Here is a 13,570-nt window from a genome sequence, read left to right as displayed (position 1 = left end):
GGGCACGGCAAAGATGGCGGCCTTCGGAACTAGACCTCCGCCCTCGCACAGACCCCGTGGTCAGTTACCTGCAGCCCCACTGGCCCGGGGGGCCCAGGAAAACCTCTGGGACCTTCGTCACCTTTCTGCCCGAAAAGGCCCTGCTGGCCGCGGGGGCCGGGCTCGCCGTCGGCTCCCTGCGGGGGAGAACGGAGCCGGGTGAGGAGCCGTCACCAGTGGCCCACGGGCTGGAGGGGTGCGGGGAGCTCCGAGGGTCCTCAGGCACAGATACTCACGGAGGGGCCTGGCTGTCCGATGGGGCCCTGGGGACCGGTGGGCCCAGGCGGACCCTGGGGGGAAACAGACATGGTTGCTGGCTCAGGTCAGAGTGGAGGCCGAGGGAGGGGGCCGATGGGTGCAGGGACCGAGCCCGGGGCTGTCAGCTCGGCCCCCACCTGTGGCCCTCGGGGGAAGGAACGCCAGCCCCCCTGCATGGGCGTGTTGTCACGGGCGGTGCTGGTGAACACCCCACATCCTCTGAGCTCCCGACACACCCCGGACACGGCCGCCACCCCCGCAGGGCGAGGACCCGGGCCAGAGCGTGAGGCTGGCAGCACTGCCTGCCCCTGCGCCCCAAACACAGTCCACCTCGGCCCAGGGAGCGAGTGAGACAGGAAGGCGGGGGCGCCGGGCAGCGCCGGCTCGGCCACTGACCGCCTGGGGACACAAACACCCGTGAAAAGGCCCGGCCACACAGCAGAGTGGACCCAGGCCACCACCACCAGGACGGAGCCGGCCCCCAGCGACAGGGCTTTTTCAAGAACACACTCGGGCCCCCTGAACAGACTGAGCAAAGACAAAAGGGCGAAATGAGGAGGCACCGGTCAGGGAGCCCGGGGCCCTGAGCACCCGAGGGCATGAGCCGGGCCCGCAGAGCCGAGAACGTCCTGCCTGCTCATCTGTTAACACGGGATGCAGGCAGGTGCGTGCGCGCGCGCACACACACACACACACACACACACACACACACACACACATGCACGCCCGTGTGCAGCAGGAAAGGAGGGCCCAGCAGCCGTGTCCTGCTCCGGGCCGTCGACGCTGCCTCGTGAAGGACCGTGTGAACGCCGGCGGCGAGCGTGGGGTCCCCTACCTGCTCGCCTTTGTCCCCCTTGCTCCCCTTCTGACCAGGCTCTCCGATCTCTCCCTGCGGGAAGACGAGGAAGAGCGTCAGCCCGGAACCGTCTGCGTGTGGTCTGCTCCCCAGAACTCATTTTTCTTGGAGCTGAAGAATCTTCTCCCCAGCGGAGGCCCGACAACTTTCCAAGGAAGACACGTTTCCACAGGTCAAGTTGCTTTCCCTTCCGTCCAGTACCGAACGGGACGCGGCCTTGATCTCACGCGCACAGGATTTTAGCGGATCTTAAAATGCGGCAAGAATCATGGTGGAAATATTTACTTCGTTGGTCAAATCGGGAGGCACGGCAGCGTGACACCAGAGAAGCGGGCACTGCGCTCCGCAGGGTTATGAAAGCGCCAGCGTCTCTCAGAGCTGTCCCCCATGCTGAGAGGCAGAGTCCGCTGTGCACAGGTGACAAAGTCGGAAATGTCACCGGTGAGTGATCACAAACGGAAGTTAAACCAAAGAGCGAATCTCCTTGTCTTCATTAAATGAGGAGTAAAATACAGGCTCTGGCAGTAACGGCAGAATTACCGAGCACACGCTTAATGAAAGGGAGCCTTGATAATTCAAGCAAATACGTTTAAAAATAGACACTGCGTAAAATCTCATTATGTCGGGCTCCGCACACTCAGAACCTACACCATGCGTTGGGGAGGATCTCTCCTCGCTCTGGCTGCTGGCAGTGAACGTTCCGGCAGCAGCAGAGCCCCCCGGGAGGACAGGCGTTTCAAAGTCCCCCCGAAGCACGCCTCGCTGATCACCGCGCTGTGTGTGAGCCTCCCCGAAATCCCGCCCGGATGCCCAGCGAGCAGGGTGGAGGCGCTGCCGCCTGCGGGGCAGTCCAGGCTGCGCGTCGTCTGCAGGCAGGGCCACTTGCCCGCATTCTTCTTACCTTGTCTCCATCTTCTCCGGGGGGACCCACGGGGCCGGCGGGACCGGGGAGCCCCACGGGACCCTGGAGGCCGTCTCGGCCAGCAGGGCCTTGGGGACCTTTCTCACCCTGAAGGAGAGAGGAGACTCCCGGTCAAACACAGCTCCCGTCATGGAAACATCCTGTCATCAGCTCCTCGCCCCAGAGAGGAGTGGCCCCGGTGGGGGGCGGGCAGTTCTGGGCCCTGACCCTGCCAGTCCTAACGGATCTCAGCCAGCAACACTGAGGGCCCCTCTAAGCCCAGCCCCCTGCCACTCACTCCCAGCACACCCCTGCGTTTCCTAAGAAAGGCTCCTCTTTTACAGATAGGGAAACCGAGGCACAGTTTGTGAGCAGTGCGGCCCAGATTCAAACCCAGCCTGCCAGATTCCTGAGCCTGGGGGGGGGGTCGCCGGTGCCAGGGGCCAGGGGGGGCCTGAGCTCTGGCCGCCCCCAGCGTTCTTACCATTTTAATTCTCTGCCAACACCTCCCCCACCAAACAGGCACGCGCCTGCACCCATCTCTCTTTCCTTGTAACTTTGATTCATTTCCCTCATAACTGCCCCTGGCGATCCCGAGTGTCCGTACTAAGTCCTTGCTTTGCTCGGGTCGCTGTATCACTCTGTGGGCGCAGCACGAGGTGGGGGGGGGTGTTGGGGCGGGGGGCACAGGAGAGGAAATGTGCGCTCAGTGTCGGGATCTACTCGGTGCCACCGCCCTATGTCCCCCTCTCCTGCCTGCAGAGCTCACTTCCTGCCCCTCTGTTTCATTCCTGCCGGTAGAGATTTCAACCCTAATTGAACCGGAAGAGGCCCAGGCTGACTGGCGTGCTGGGTCCACCCTGTCTGACGTGACTGGTCAGGTGGGCAGTGCTGTGACGCCTGGCCTTCTCCTCTCCCTGGGGGGCTGTCTGGGGGAGAAAGGTAAGCTTTGAACTCTTGAGAGATTACTCAAGTGTTTCCTCTCTTGAAACAATGAACGCAACCATTTCCAACTGATACTGGGTGCTCTGTAGGCACAGAATGCGCCACGGAAGGCGGGTTCCCGGCCCTGAGTCCGGCTGAGTCGATGTCCAGCGGCCTCAGTGCAAAGCAGGCGGGGGCATCCGAACCGCGGCCACCACACGAACAAGGTTTGCCGGGCAGACGCTCCCAGCGTGGGGTCAACAGGGAGCCCTCGCCCTGGAAGGCGAGCGGGCCCTTTCTACCCATGAGCCAAGTGTGGACCACACGAGGACGAGTAGATCTTTCTAACGGGCGTCCCGACTCTGCCCGGGATGGTCCGTGAGCTCGTTTGCCCTTTCCCCCCAGGACCTGGCTCATTCTGACACCTAAACTCCAAAGGGAAGTCTGGGCTGCAATTTGTCTCCGGGGCTGTTTGAACGCCGGGCAGTGGGGGTTTGGAAAGTCGTGCAGTGGAAGCCAAATGCGGTCGGGGCGGGAGCACGTCAGGGCGGCGGGGGGGCGTTCTGTGGTTCGTCCCGGAGAGGCGCTGGGCGGAGGGCGGCCGTCGGCTTCCCGGGACGCCTCCACGACAGGGCCCGTTAACCTCCTTCACGGAAACAAGGCTGGGGCAGGAGGTCTCAGGAGGCCCCCGGGATGGCTGGGCCCCACTCGGGGTCCATGGAGCAGCCTCTCTTCTCGGCACAGGCCTCCCAGCCCCAGACCAGCGGAGGGGCCCCCAGCCCAAACACACCTCCTTCGGGCACGAAGATCAGCCAGGCTCGGGCGACCGTGACCCGGCCACACACGGAGCCCGGCCAAGGCCAAGGCTGAGGCCGCGCCGGGACACACTGTCCCCAGCCCCTCCCTCCGTGTGCGTGCTGGACGCAGCTGCACCGGGAGCTCCCGGCACCCCTCCAGCTCAGGCGAGTCCCCGGAAGAAGCCAGCCAACACTGAGAACCCATCCTCGGACCGCACTCAGGACCCGGGGGACAAGCAGCCACGCCGCCCACCTCCCCCGGGGCATGCCTGTGGCAAGAACGAGGCTCGGGCAGGGCCCCTGTGCCCCCAGGAGTGGTACTTACAGGAGCTCCTTTCTCCCCAGCTGGCCCTGGAGGTCCTTGGGGCCCGGGTCTCCCTGGGATCCCGATGGGCCCAGCAGCACCAGCCGGACCTCTCTCCCCCGGGGATCCCTGGGATGGACAAGAAAATGGTTCATTTCCAAGGCTCTCAAATGCATGGATACAATTTTCCAAAGTGCTACCAAGTCCCACAGCTCCAGAGCCCTCAGTAGCTCCCAGAGCCCTGGGTAACGCGTACTACTTAGACCAGGGCTCGAGGCTCTGGCCCCCTGCTGGCTCTTCCCTCCCCGTAACTCCATGCACGTGCCTGCCTCTCTTCCCCGGGGTCTGAGAACACATCCCCCTCGCCCTGGGCCCCCATGCTCTCCCCAGTGCGTCCGCCTGCCCACAAAGGGCTCCCTTTCCATCTGACTCCTCCCCCAGGTCACATGCTGTCCCAGGGCTTTGCTGACAGGTGAGAACCTGGCCTAATTCTAGGGTCATCACCGGCAGGCCACCATCGCCCAGGCGGCCATTCCGGTAACAGATGGCACCTGCGCCGGCTCACCTGTGCGTGGGCGCCCGACTCCGGAATTCCTGCTCCGACACGGGGACCTGTGCCCCCTCCTCTCCCTTCCCACAGCCCCCGGCCCAGACCCATACTCGGCACATCGGCACGCGCCTTGCTCCCCGAAGGCGGGACGGAGCTGCGTGGCCCTCCCCGCACACTGCCCAGTTCTCCGCCTGTCCTCATCCAGCGTGCCCCTGGCTCGTGGTCACCCCGGCTGCCAGCTCGGGGCCCGCTGGCCACCTCCGCCCCGTGGCCTTCCCAGGACCCACAGTGGGCCGAGGCCGGTGGGCATGCGCTCCTGGCCCTGGAGGCCCCCCCGTCTGCCTGCGCACTAGGGGCACGGAAGAGGCCGGACAAAACATGTGTGCCGGCCGGCAGCACTCACCGCGGGGCCGGGCGGGCCGGGGGGGCCTTCGCTGCCTTTCAGTCCGAGCGCACCCTGCAAAGCAACGAGAATGTGTTCGGGACACCGTGGGGAGAGGGCCCCAGGCTGGGCGGCGTCCAGCCCATCCCCCCGCCTGGCCCCTCACTCACCACCGGGCCGGGAAGCCCTCGATCCCCAGGGAAGCCACGTAATCCAGGAGGGCCGTCTTTCCCGGGGAGGCCGGCGGGGCCCGGGTCGCCCTGAAATCAGAGCCATAGATTACTTTCTGAGGGACACTCAGGACGGGGTGGAGGGGAGCTGGGGGGGGCTTCCTCTCCCAGGTCCACCTGACTCGGGCTGGAGGGGGCCGCCCCGGGCACCGGCTCCAGGAGGAGCCTCGGAGTCGTGACCGGACTTGCTCGTCAGCAGCTCGAGGGCCGGAGTGCAGCCCCTGCTCACGCCCGGGAGGCAGGTTCCACGGGCCGGCTCTGCATGTGATTTGGGCACAGACTCCATCTGTCTGGGGCCACGGCGGGTTGAGCAGGAGCTGAGGGCCAGGTGGCTACTCTGCCCCCACACTGACCCTTCCTGCATACTCAGGGCTCCCGTAAGGCCACTTAGGTAAAGGAGCCCGTGGCCAGGCCATTGGCCGCATCACCTGAAACGCACCCGTCACCACCCAAGATACTTGTCCTGAGCCTGAAACCACATTTCCTGAAAAGACAGACTGCCTGAGCGTGTTCCCTGGAACACACGAAAGCTTTGATAGATCTTCCGGAATTTTCTCCAGGGCCCAACATGGAGGCCGAGGTCATCTCCAAACCAGCAGGCCTGTGGCCTCCTTTCCAAACTCGGAGAGCTCTCCTGGTGAGGCGCATGTGCCCCTCGACACCTCCGTGGGTGTCTGCACACGTCACACACTCACACGTGTACATGTGGTTTCAAGTGCACACACGTAGGCTCCCCATTATCTTCAGGTTTCCCCTTGTGCGTGCGCTCACATGCACGGCCGGGTTTGCTGGGTCCCTCACTGAAAAGCTAGGAGAGGAGAAACTCGCCATTTCCCAGCTGAAACCCAGGAATTAGGACCAGCAACCAGGGGCATGGGGGGAGGCTTCCTGAGGAACAGAGGGGGCGTAGGACCCATGCTAAGAGGCCGCCTGGAAACATCTGCTTTCTGTCTTCATTATTTATCCTTCAGCCTCTTAGGACAGGAAACGTTTTCATGGGTCACTTTCTGCTAAATTAGTTTCTGACGTGAAGCATCAGGACAGGTTAAGTGCTCCTGGGAGCCAGCATGGCAGCTGGAGGTGGGAGGGGAGGTCAGCCAGGCACGGCGCTGGAGCAGAAGGCCAAGGACGGTTTGACCCCCAGCCCCCGCTGGCATTCTCTCCCCCCGCTCCCCCAGCCCAGGCAAAAGCGGCCATCTGGGGAGCGGACGGCGTGACCAGCGTGTGTCTGAGACCCTACTCATTATTGGGAAAGAGCCGGAGAACACGGGTCCCTCAGGGAAGCCCGGGCTGGCAGGGAGGCCTGACTCACTCACCTTCGTCCCTTCTTTCCCAGCAAGGCCGGGGAGCCCCTGTTCACCGGGGGGGCCTGGGGGCCCAGGGTGGCCGCGCTCGCCCATTGGGCCCGTTTCTCCCGTGGGGCCCTGCGGGGAAAGTCGACGTTAGCCACGAACATTTTCGAGAGACACGCCAGGGCGTAACCTCGTCTTCCCAAAGTAAGGACGGCCCCAGGCTAGAGGCAGAGGGCCGGCTGCGTTCCCCCAAACCCCACACCGCTCTGCGCGTCTCCTCCGTCCAGTAAAAGTCCTGAAGGAGAAGAACGCGGCAGACGGGGCGGCTGTGTGCAGCGAGGGTGGCCTGACCGCCGCACGAGACGCCAGCGCGTGCCCACGGTCCCAGCGGTCCGCGGCCGCGGCCCATCTGTCCTCTGCGGCGGCGCCGGGGGGCACTGGCTGCGTGCATCCTCGCTCTAGGCCATCAGTCCTGGCTGCGGGCCACTGCGTGGTGACCCGCCGGCGGCCCTGGCCGGAGCCAGGAGGCCCCGGGGGGAGGGAAGAGGGGGCACAGCCCAGCCTGGCCCCGACACCCACGGCCCGTCTCCCTTCCACCCTCTGCTTCCCACTGCCTGTTCAACACCGTCCCCCGTTCTCCCCGTCTGGACCCTCCCCCCACGCCCCCCCCCCAGCGGAGCACGTGTCCGAACGTTAACAAGCCGCGGGACTCGGCTTCTCGGTCAGCTGCTCGGACGCCCTCCCAGCCCTGGGGCACCTCCCTCCCGCCTGGGCGCCACACAGACGGCCCGAGGAAGCGGGGGCTCTGCTCACCTGAGGGCCCACGACACCTGGCGGCCCTGGGGGGCCAGTCTTGCCTTGGAAACCCTGTGGGGAGAGAGTCACACGCCGAGATGGAGAGCGGGTCTCCCGGGAGCCTCGTGCCCCCACCCCGTCCCCGAGAGCGAATGCTCCCCCTGCACCGGGGACGCCCCCCCCCCCCACCAGGCCCGTCATCTGGGCAGAACTTCTTCGTGATGATAAGGAGGGCGGACAAGTGAGCGTCACTCGTTGCTTTTCTACCGCCGAGGTTCTGGGCTGAGGAACGGATTTTAAGATGGTTCATCTTTGTAACGTCACTAAGCGTGCGTTTTCCCAGCGGACTTGGTGCCGCTTCTCAGCTTCTGGAAGCTCACGGGGGGGGGGGGGGGGGCCGCCCTGGGGCCGCTTCTCAGCAGCGACTTTGCGGACGGCCCCGCGTGTGCCGCCGGCACCTCTGCCCCGTGACGGGTGGCCGCGCCCGCTGCTCAGCGTTTGTGGACACCGGGACACAGTGGGGTTCCCGCTGTTTCCATAATCCGGCAGCTGGGCTCAGCGGGGCTTTCCCACGTCTGCCCGCACACGGCTTGCGAGCGGCAGCCCTGCCTGCGCTCTGGGCGGCGGCTCCGCCACACGCGCTTCCTTCGAGGAGGAGGCTGGCTGCAGAGCAGGCGCCCTGTTTCCAGGCGTGTCTGAGAGCGCGCGGCCCGTGCCAACAAGGTGCTGCCCGCAGGCGCCATGAGACGCTGGCAGAGACGTGCAGGTGTGACGCCCGGGGGGCTGTCAGTGGGGGCTCTAGAATCTGGAGAGCGGGGTCTGAAGCCAGGGGGAGGGCTGCAGGGCGAGGAGGCCACCCGTGTGGCTGATGAGCAGGGCGCTCCCTGCCTCCCCGCTGGACCAGGACGGGGACCCGGCATCTGAGACCACCGGTGGCCGCTGGACCGTGCAGGGCCCAAGGCAGATTCAGCGTCTCTGCAAATTCTGAGGGCTCTTCTCGGGCCCAGGGGGAGCGGCATGCAATGCACGGGGGTGGCCAGGTGTTTTTTAAGTTTATTTATTGTGCGAGAGAGAGTGTGCGTGTGTGCATGCGCGTGCGTGCGAGTGGAGGAAGAGCAGGGAGAGGGAGAGAGAGAGACCCAAGCAGACCTCGCCACCGCAGCACAGAGCCCAACACGGGGCTCGAACTCAGGAACAGTGAGATCAGGACCTGAGCCGAGACCCAGAGTCAGATGCCTAACTGACGGTGCCCCCCAGGCGCCCCGGAAGTGGCCATTCTTTGGAGGCAGACAGCATTGGAAACAAGGGGCGGTGGGCGGGCCCAGGGCACCGTCGCCTGGGGGCCATGGGAGAAGTGCCAAGTGGAGGCAGGAGCCTGGTGTGCGGCAGGAAGGGCCTGTTTGCCCCGAGGGCGGGAGGTCGAAGCCCCCGGCTGAGAAATGGGCTTCGGGCTCACATTTAGAAGTGACGCCCTCTTGTTACATCCGATTTCTGAAGAGCAAAGTCAACACCCGAGGGACGCCCCGTGCTGGAGACGAGTCCTCGCAGGGCCTGGAGACCGGGTCCCCGGGGCCGGGAGGGTGGCCCGGCGCTCCTTCCCCGGCACAGCCGCGCCGCCCATTATTCCGCCAGCCTCTGCTCGGGGTAAGTCAGAGGCAGAAGAGCACACACTCGGCAAACCTTCTATCTTGTCTCCTTAGAACAGCGTGAGAGAAATACAGGCAAAAGCTCAGATGAAATGTTTTCATTTTTCTCCGTAAACAAAAGACAGAGGGAACGTGAGCTATCAGCCAGCATGCGCCACCCGGAGCCCCGGGAAGGCATCATTAGAAGAAGCTTCATCACAAAGAACCAGGGAGACAAAGAGATTCTTTTCTTAGCGCAGGCGCGACATTAACTGTGGCATTCAAAGCCTCACGTGGGACCTTTCCTGCTGCAAGGTCACAGGTGTGCCCAGGCCCTCCCGCAGACTCGCCTGGGGACCGCGTGCCGGCACAGGGCCAGCGAGTGATGTTATTTCTGAAAGATGCTTTTCCCTCCTACGGAAAGCGCGGACTGCCTTAGGCTCCGGATGCAGGCTGCCCCGGGGAAGGCTTATTACTGAGGTTACTTCCTAACGAGTATCACGAATCACGGAGGAAGAGGGGACTGGTCGCACACGGCTCCGTGTGCCGAGGGCTGTCTGTGGCCACGGCTGTTTTAAACGTGACCCTGGGCCAGAGCTGCGAGGACACGGTGGGAGGCGGGACCTGCCTTCTGACCAGAGCCCCCCAGGCGCCGCTGGCCTGTGCGGGGCTGTCCGCAGACGGGCTGGCCCCAGGGCAGCGGAAGACGCCCCTCCCCCCAGCTCAGGGCCTTCTGGGGCTGGCCGCTCTCTCCCGAGCCCAGAGGGCAGAGGGGGCCCGGCCACGTGCAGGGCTGTGGGAGAGGCCGGGCCAGCCTGTGTCCCTGTGTCCCCATGTCCCCCACACTGCCAATACTCACGGTCTCTCCTCTCTGTCCAGGGTGTCCTGGGAGCCCGTCCTTGCCCGGAGGGCCCTGGAGAAAGAGGCAAAGGGGAGGTCCTTCAGTTCTGAGATGCCTACGCAGATGCACCTTTGGGATCTCATGCCAAACCAGGTGACAAAAACCACCACCTCGTTTCAGAGAAAGTTCCTGCAAGGGTCGCAGTGACAGAGTGCTGTGTGGGGACCCAGCACCTGTGCGTCACCTCCCAGGGGAGAAACTGAGGCCGGGAGAGGTGCAGCCGTGGGACACGCGGGCGGCACGGGGATCGGGTCTGCCTTGTCCTGATGGCTGACCTTCCGGCAACAGTGCCTACCGTTACACATCTTTCCTTCTAGGGGGATAACAGCGTGTCCTCTGCCTGTGCTGACCCGGATCATACCCCCAAAATACAGGTGGAAGTCCTAGACCCTCGCGCCAGTGCAGGGGACCTCGGTCCCAGCCCCACACCAGTGAAGGTGACCCCATTTGGAAACAGGGGCTCTGGAGATGTCCTCAACTCAAGACAAGATCACACCACACTGGGGGTGGCCCGAAGCCAGTGACTGGTGTCCTCACAACAGGACAGAGGTCTGAAGACCCAGAGGCGCCCCCAGAGGCAGCGACGAGGTGAAGGGCATACAAGCCTGCCAGCCGGCAACCACCAGAGGCTGGGAGCGGCCGGGGCTTCGGGGGGTGGGGGTGGGGTCCCAGAGCCCCCGGAAGGAACAGCCCCACTACCTCCTTGACTTTGGCCTATCGGCCTCCAGACTGTGAGACAGCACATTTCTGCTGCTTTAACTGATCAGGTTGGGGGCAATTTGGAACGGCGGCCCGGGACACTCATGCCGGACCCAACAAAAGACCGTGTTCCTCTACGTGAGGGAGAGAGAGGTCCGCGCTGCCAGAAAGCGGATCTCTCCATCTGCCCACCGACGCCCCTCCCCCCGGCCCAGCAAGGGGAACACGTTACTTACCGGGGGGCCCTTGGGTCCAGGGAAACCGGTGGGTCCTTGGGGTCCATTGGGTCCCTGGGGACAGAGAACGGCCAGTGAGCACAGCCGTCCCCTCCCTGGTGCATGGGGGCCCAGGGGTCCCCACCACTGTCCTCCCAAGTCTCGGAGCAAAACTTCCTTGTGCTCCCCTGGGCCCTTTCTCCACTCATTCCACCCCTCCCTCGCCAACACGATCAAGGAGGTCAGACCGGGGAGCTGGCGGGGGCGGCGGGGGGCCGAGGGCCCAGGGCAGGGGGCGGCCGGCTCCCACAGGCGGAGGCTTCGCTCCCACTGATGGCCACCACCAATCCACTTCAAGATTCGAGGAAAACCCTCTTCCTCAGCGGGACCAGGATGCACCGCCCTCTCCCCAGCCCACCCAAGAGGCGGAGGGGAGGGGCCTGCAGGGCAGGCTGCGCCGGCCAGGGCCTGGGTCTGTGCGTGCTCACCCGTTCACCCGGAGGGCCGGCTGGGCCATCGCCGCCAGAGTTGCCCTGCGGAGGGAGGGACAGGACACAACAGCTGTACTATCATCATCTGCGTCATCACCGTGCATCACAGAGCACTCCGGCCCGTGGCGTCACGGGGACCGGTCCCAGCCGAGAGCCGGGGGTGCCCGCCACCGATCCGTGCTCCCAGAGGCCCCTCCGCACACACACCACGCACATCAGCCCTGAGCTGCTGTCCACGGGGCTGTGACTCTTCCCGCAGGAGAGGGAAGGCCGGGCTCCCACCAGGAAGCGTGTTGAAAAGTCACATGACACTAGGACCCAGGCATCTGCCCCGGGTCCCCCTCAAGCGTGAGATCGCCTGTTCTCGCAGGTGGGGGGGGGCGTTAACCCCCATACGAGAACATGGGACACAGGGCGCTCATCCCGTTAGCCCGGGGGCCAGCGCTGCACCCCTGCCGAGCAGAAGGCCACGTCCCTTGGTGGGAGCGCACTTTGGAAGGGCGTCCTGGCCGGCCAGGGGGTGGTGGGGGGGGCCTGCTTGGCTGCCGTGCGTGCGTTTTCATGCCGAGCGTCTGGGTGGTGGCATTGGTGCCCCCCGGCAGGAGGAGGGGCCGTGCGGGACCGGCTCAGGCTCTCCCTCCGAGGCAGGAAGAAGAAACAGGTGCTTCCACCAGAACCGGATGTCTGTACAAAGCCTGGGGTCGGGGGACCCCCTAGGGCCGAGGAGCTCCCAGTGTGGGGTGGCCCTTCCTGCCACCGCTCTGTCGGGCCAGGGCACGTGATTCCACTCAACCTGCCCTGCCCAAGGGCCCTGGCCCAGCTCCTTCTTACCCCCAAGCAAACTTTCTTTCTTTGTTTTTCCCAACGCCAAGGCCGTGGGTCACCCACGGTGCGCCATGCGCAGTAGCGGGCTGAGCCCCATAGGTCGCTGAATACCTACCTTGGGGCCAGGCTTCCCAGTGATGCCCCGGGGGCCTCGCTCACCCCTGGGACCCTGCACGGGCGGGAGAGAGGAAAGGTGAGCTCCCATCCTCCAGCCCTGGAGCCCTCCCGCCCCCTCCCACCGAGCATGCCCCCTGCATCGGGCTCCCAGGGGGCGGTTACCGTCGGGCCTCGCTGCCCCCGCGGTCCCGGCTTGCCAGGTGTGCCCTAGAACCAGAGAAGAGGTCGCTGGTCAGTCACTGGCTAGAGACCCCTGTCACGGCCTGGGTGGTGGCCGTCTCCTGGGCCACGGTAGGGGGAGAGCTTGGAAACAGAAGCGGGGAAGGCCTGCCCTCCTTATCTGTGCTCCTACGGGAGATTTTTCAGGCCGAGGGGACTTCACTGAACGTTCGGTACGAAGAGTTTGTATTTCTGCACAGGCCTGTAGAAATCCAATTTTCTCCCTGCCGTCTGACGGATGTTTACTGCCGCTATCTGGCTTCCTTTCCACAGGCATTGACGCCCCCTCCCCCTCCCGCCCTCTCTCCATCTCTCCCGGCGGTGGGGGCGAGGGGGATCATTATTGCAACCCCTTTCATACATAATTTACTTTTGCTACAGTTAAGAATATTAGCCATTAAATTTTCAGCAGGCTCCACAGACAAGCAAACTTGCGGCTCGATATATAAATCATACACCCAAAGTCATTCGCTTCTCTTCTAGTAGAATCTAGACTCCTTTTTTCTTGGTGGTGGTTTGCATTTTCCAGACCACAGAACACAGGCTCCGCACTTGTTTTTCCCGGAAGCAGAGCTTGGGCAGCTAGGCAGGGCGGACCACCTGCCGTGCGGAAGCAATGGGCGACGGCCACCGTGGGTCCCCACCGCCTCTCGGTTCCTCTTGCACAACTCTATCCCGGTTTCGAGGGATAAAGCCCAAGGCAGAGCCGAGGCGCAAAGACCACCAGACACACCGGCTCTCCCCGCCCGTCATTTGTCCAGTGTTGGAATCAGAACCTCTTTGTGTCGCCTGCCGTCGTGAAACGAATTTGATAGAACGGTTTACGACGGTGAGGTGATTGTGCTTTCCTCGAGCGACGCACTCCGGCTCCCCTGCTTTGATTATCCGGCGACGTCCTTTGGCTCCAAACAAATACTTGCATACGCACATTAACGAAACATCTGCTTTCTTCACGCCGTTGGCTCTCGCCAGCGTGGACGCCGGGCCGGCCGGCGACTTGGCGTCTGCAGTGCGTGAGCGGCGCGTCTTCCCTACCGCACCCCACGCCCGCGAGCCGGGGCTGGCGCCGCCTGGGGGGGCAGGAGGGAGTCTCAGCCCCGGCCTCCGGGTGGCCGGGTGCTCGTCGGTTTCCCGTAAACTGACGCAGGCC

The 13,570-nt window shown here is 64.3% G+C and overlaps 1 protein-coding gene across 1 annotated transcript in view; it reads right to left on the bottom strand.

Moving 5' to 3' along the window:
- COL5A1 (collagen type V alpha 1 chain) overlaps window positions 1-13,570 on the bottom strand; it is a 102,864-nt gene that overhangs the window by 22,805 nt on the left and 66,489 nt on the right. The window contains exons 34-48 of the mRNA XM_029921036.1: window positions 13,345-13,490; window positions 12,364-12,408; window positions 12,200-12,253; window positions 11,257-11,301; window positions 10,790-10,843; window positions 9,813-9,866; window positions 7,347-7,400; window positions 6,558-6,665; window positions 5,182-5,271; window positions 5,033-5,086; window positions 4,101-4,208; window positions 2,055-2,162; window positions 1,133-1,186; window positions 276-329; window positions 69-176 (exon numbers count right to left, since the gene is read on the bottom strand). Coding sequence (XP_029776896.1) covers window positions 69-176; window positions 276-329; window positions 1,133-1,186; window positions 2,055-2,162; window positions 4,101-4,208; window positions 5,033-5,086; window positions 5,182-5,271; window positions 6,558-6,665; window positions 7,347-7,400; window positions 9,813-9,866; window positions 10,790-10,843; window positions 11,257-11,301; window positions 12,200-12,253; window positions 12,364-12,408; window positions 13,345-13,490 — 1,136 coding nt within the window. The remainder of the gene's footprint in view (window positions 1-68; window positions 177-275; window positions 330-1,132; window positions 1,187-2,054; window positions 2,163-4,100; window positions 4,209-5,032; window positions 5,087-5,181; window positions 5,272-6,557; window positions 6,666-7,346; window positions 7,401-9,812; window positions 9,867-10,789; window positions 10,844-11,256; window positions 11,302-12,199; window positions 12,254-12,363; window positions 12,409-13,344; window positions 13,491-13,570) is intronic.

The sequence above is a fragment of the Suricata suricatta genome, chromosome 13 (assembly GCF_006229205.1).
Source record: "Suricata suricatta isolate VVHF042 chromosome 13, meerkat_22Aug2017_6uvM2_HiC, whole genome shotgun sequence".
Classification (NCBI taxonomy): domain Eukaryota; kingdom Metazoa; phylum Chordata; class Mammalia; order Carnivora; family Herpestidae; genus Suricata; species Suricata suricatta.
This window is presented reverse-complemented; position numbering and strand designations above follow the sequence as displayed.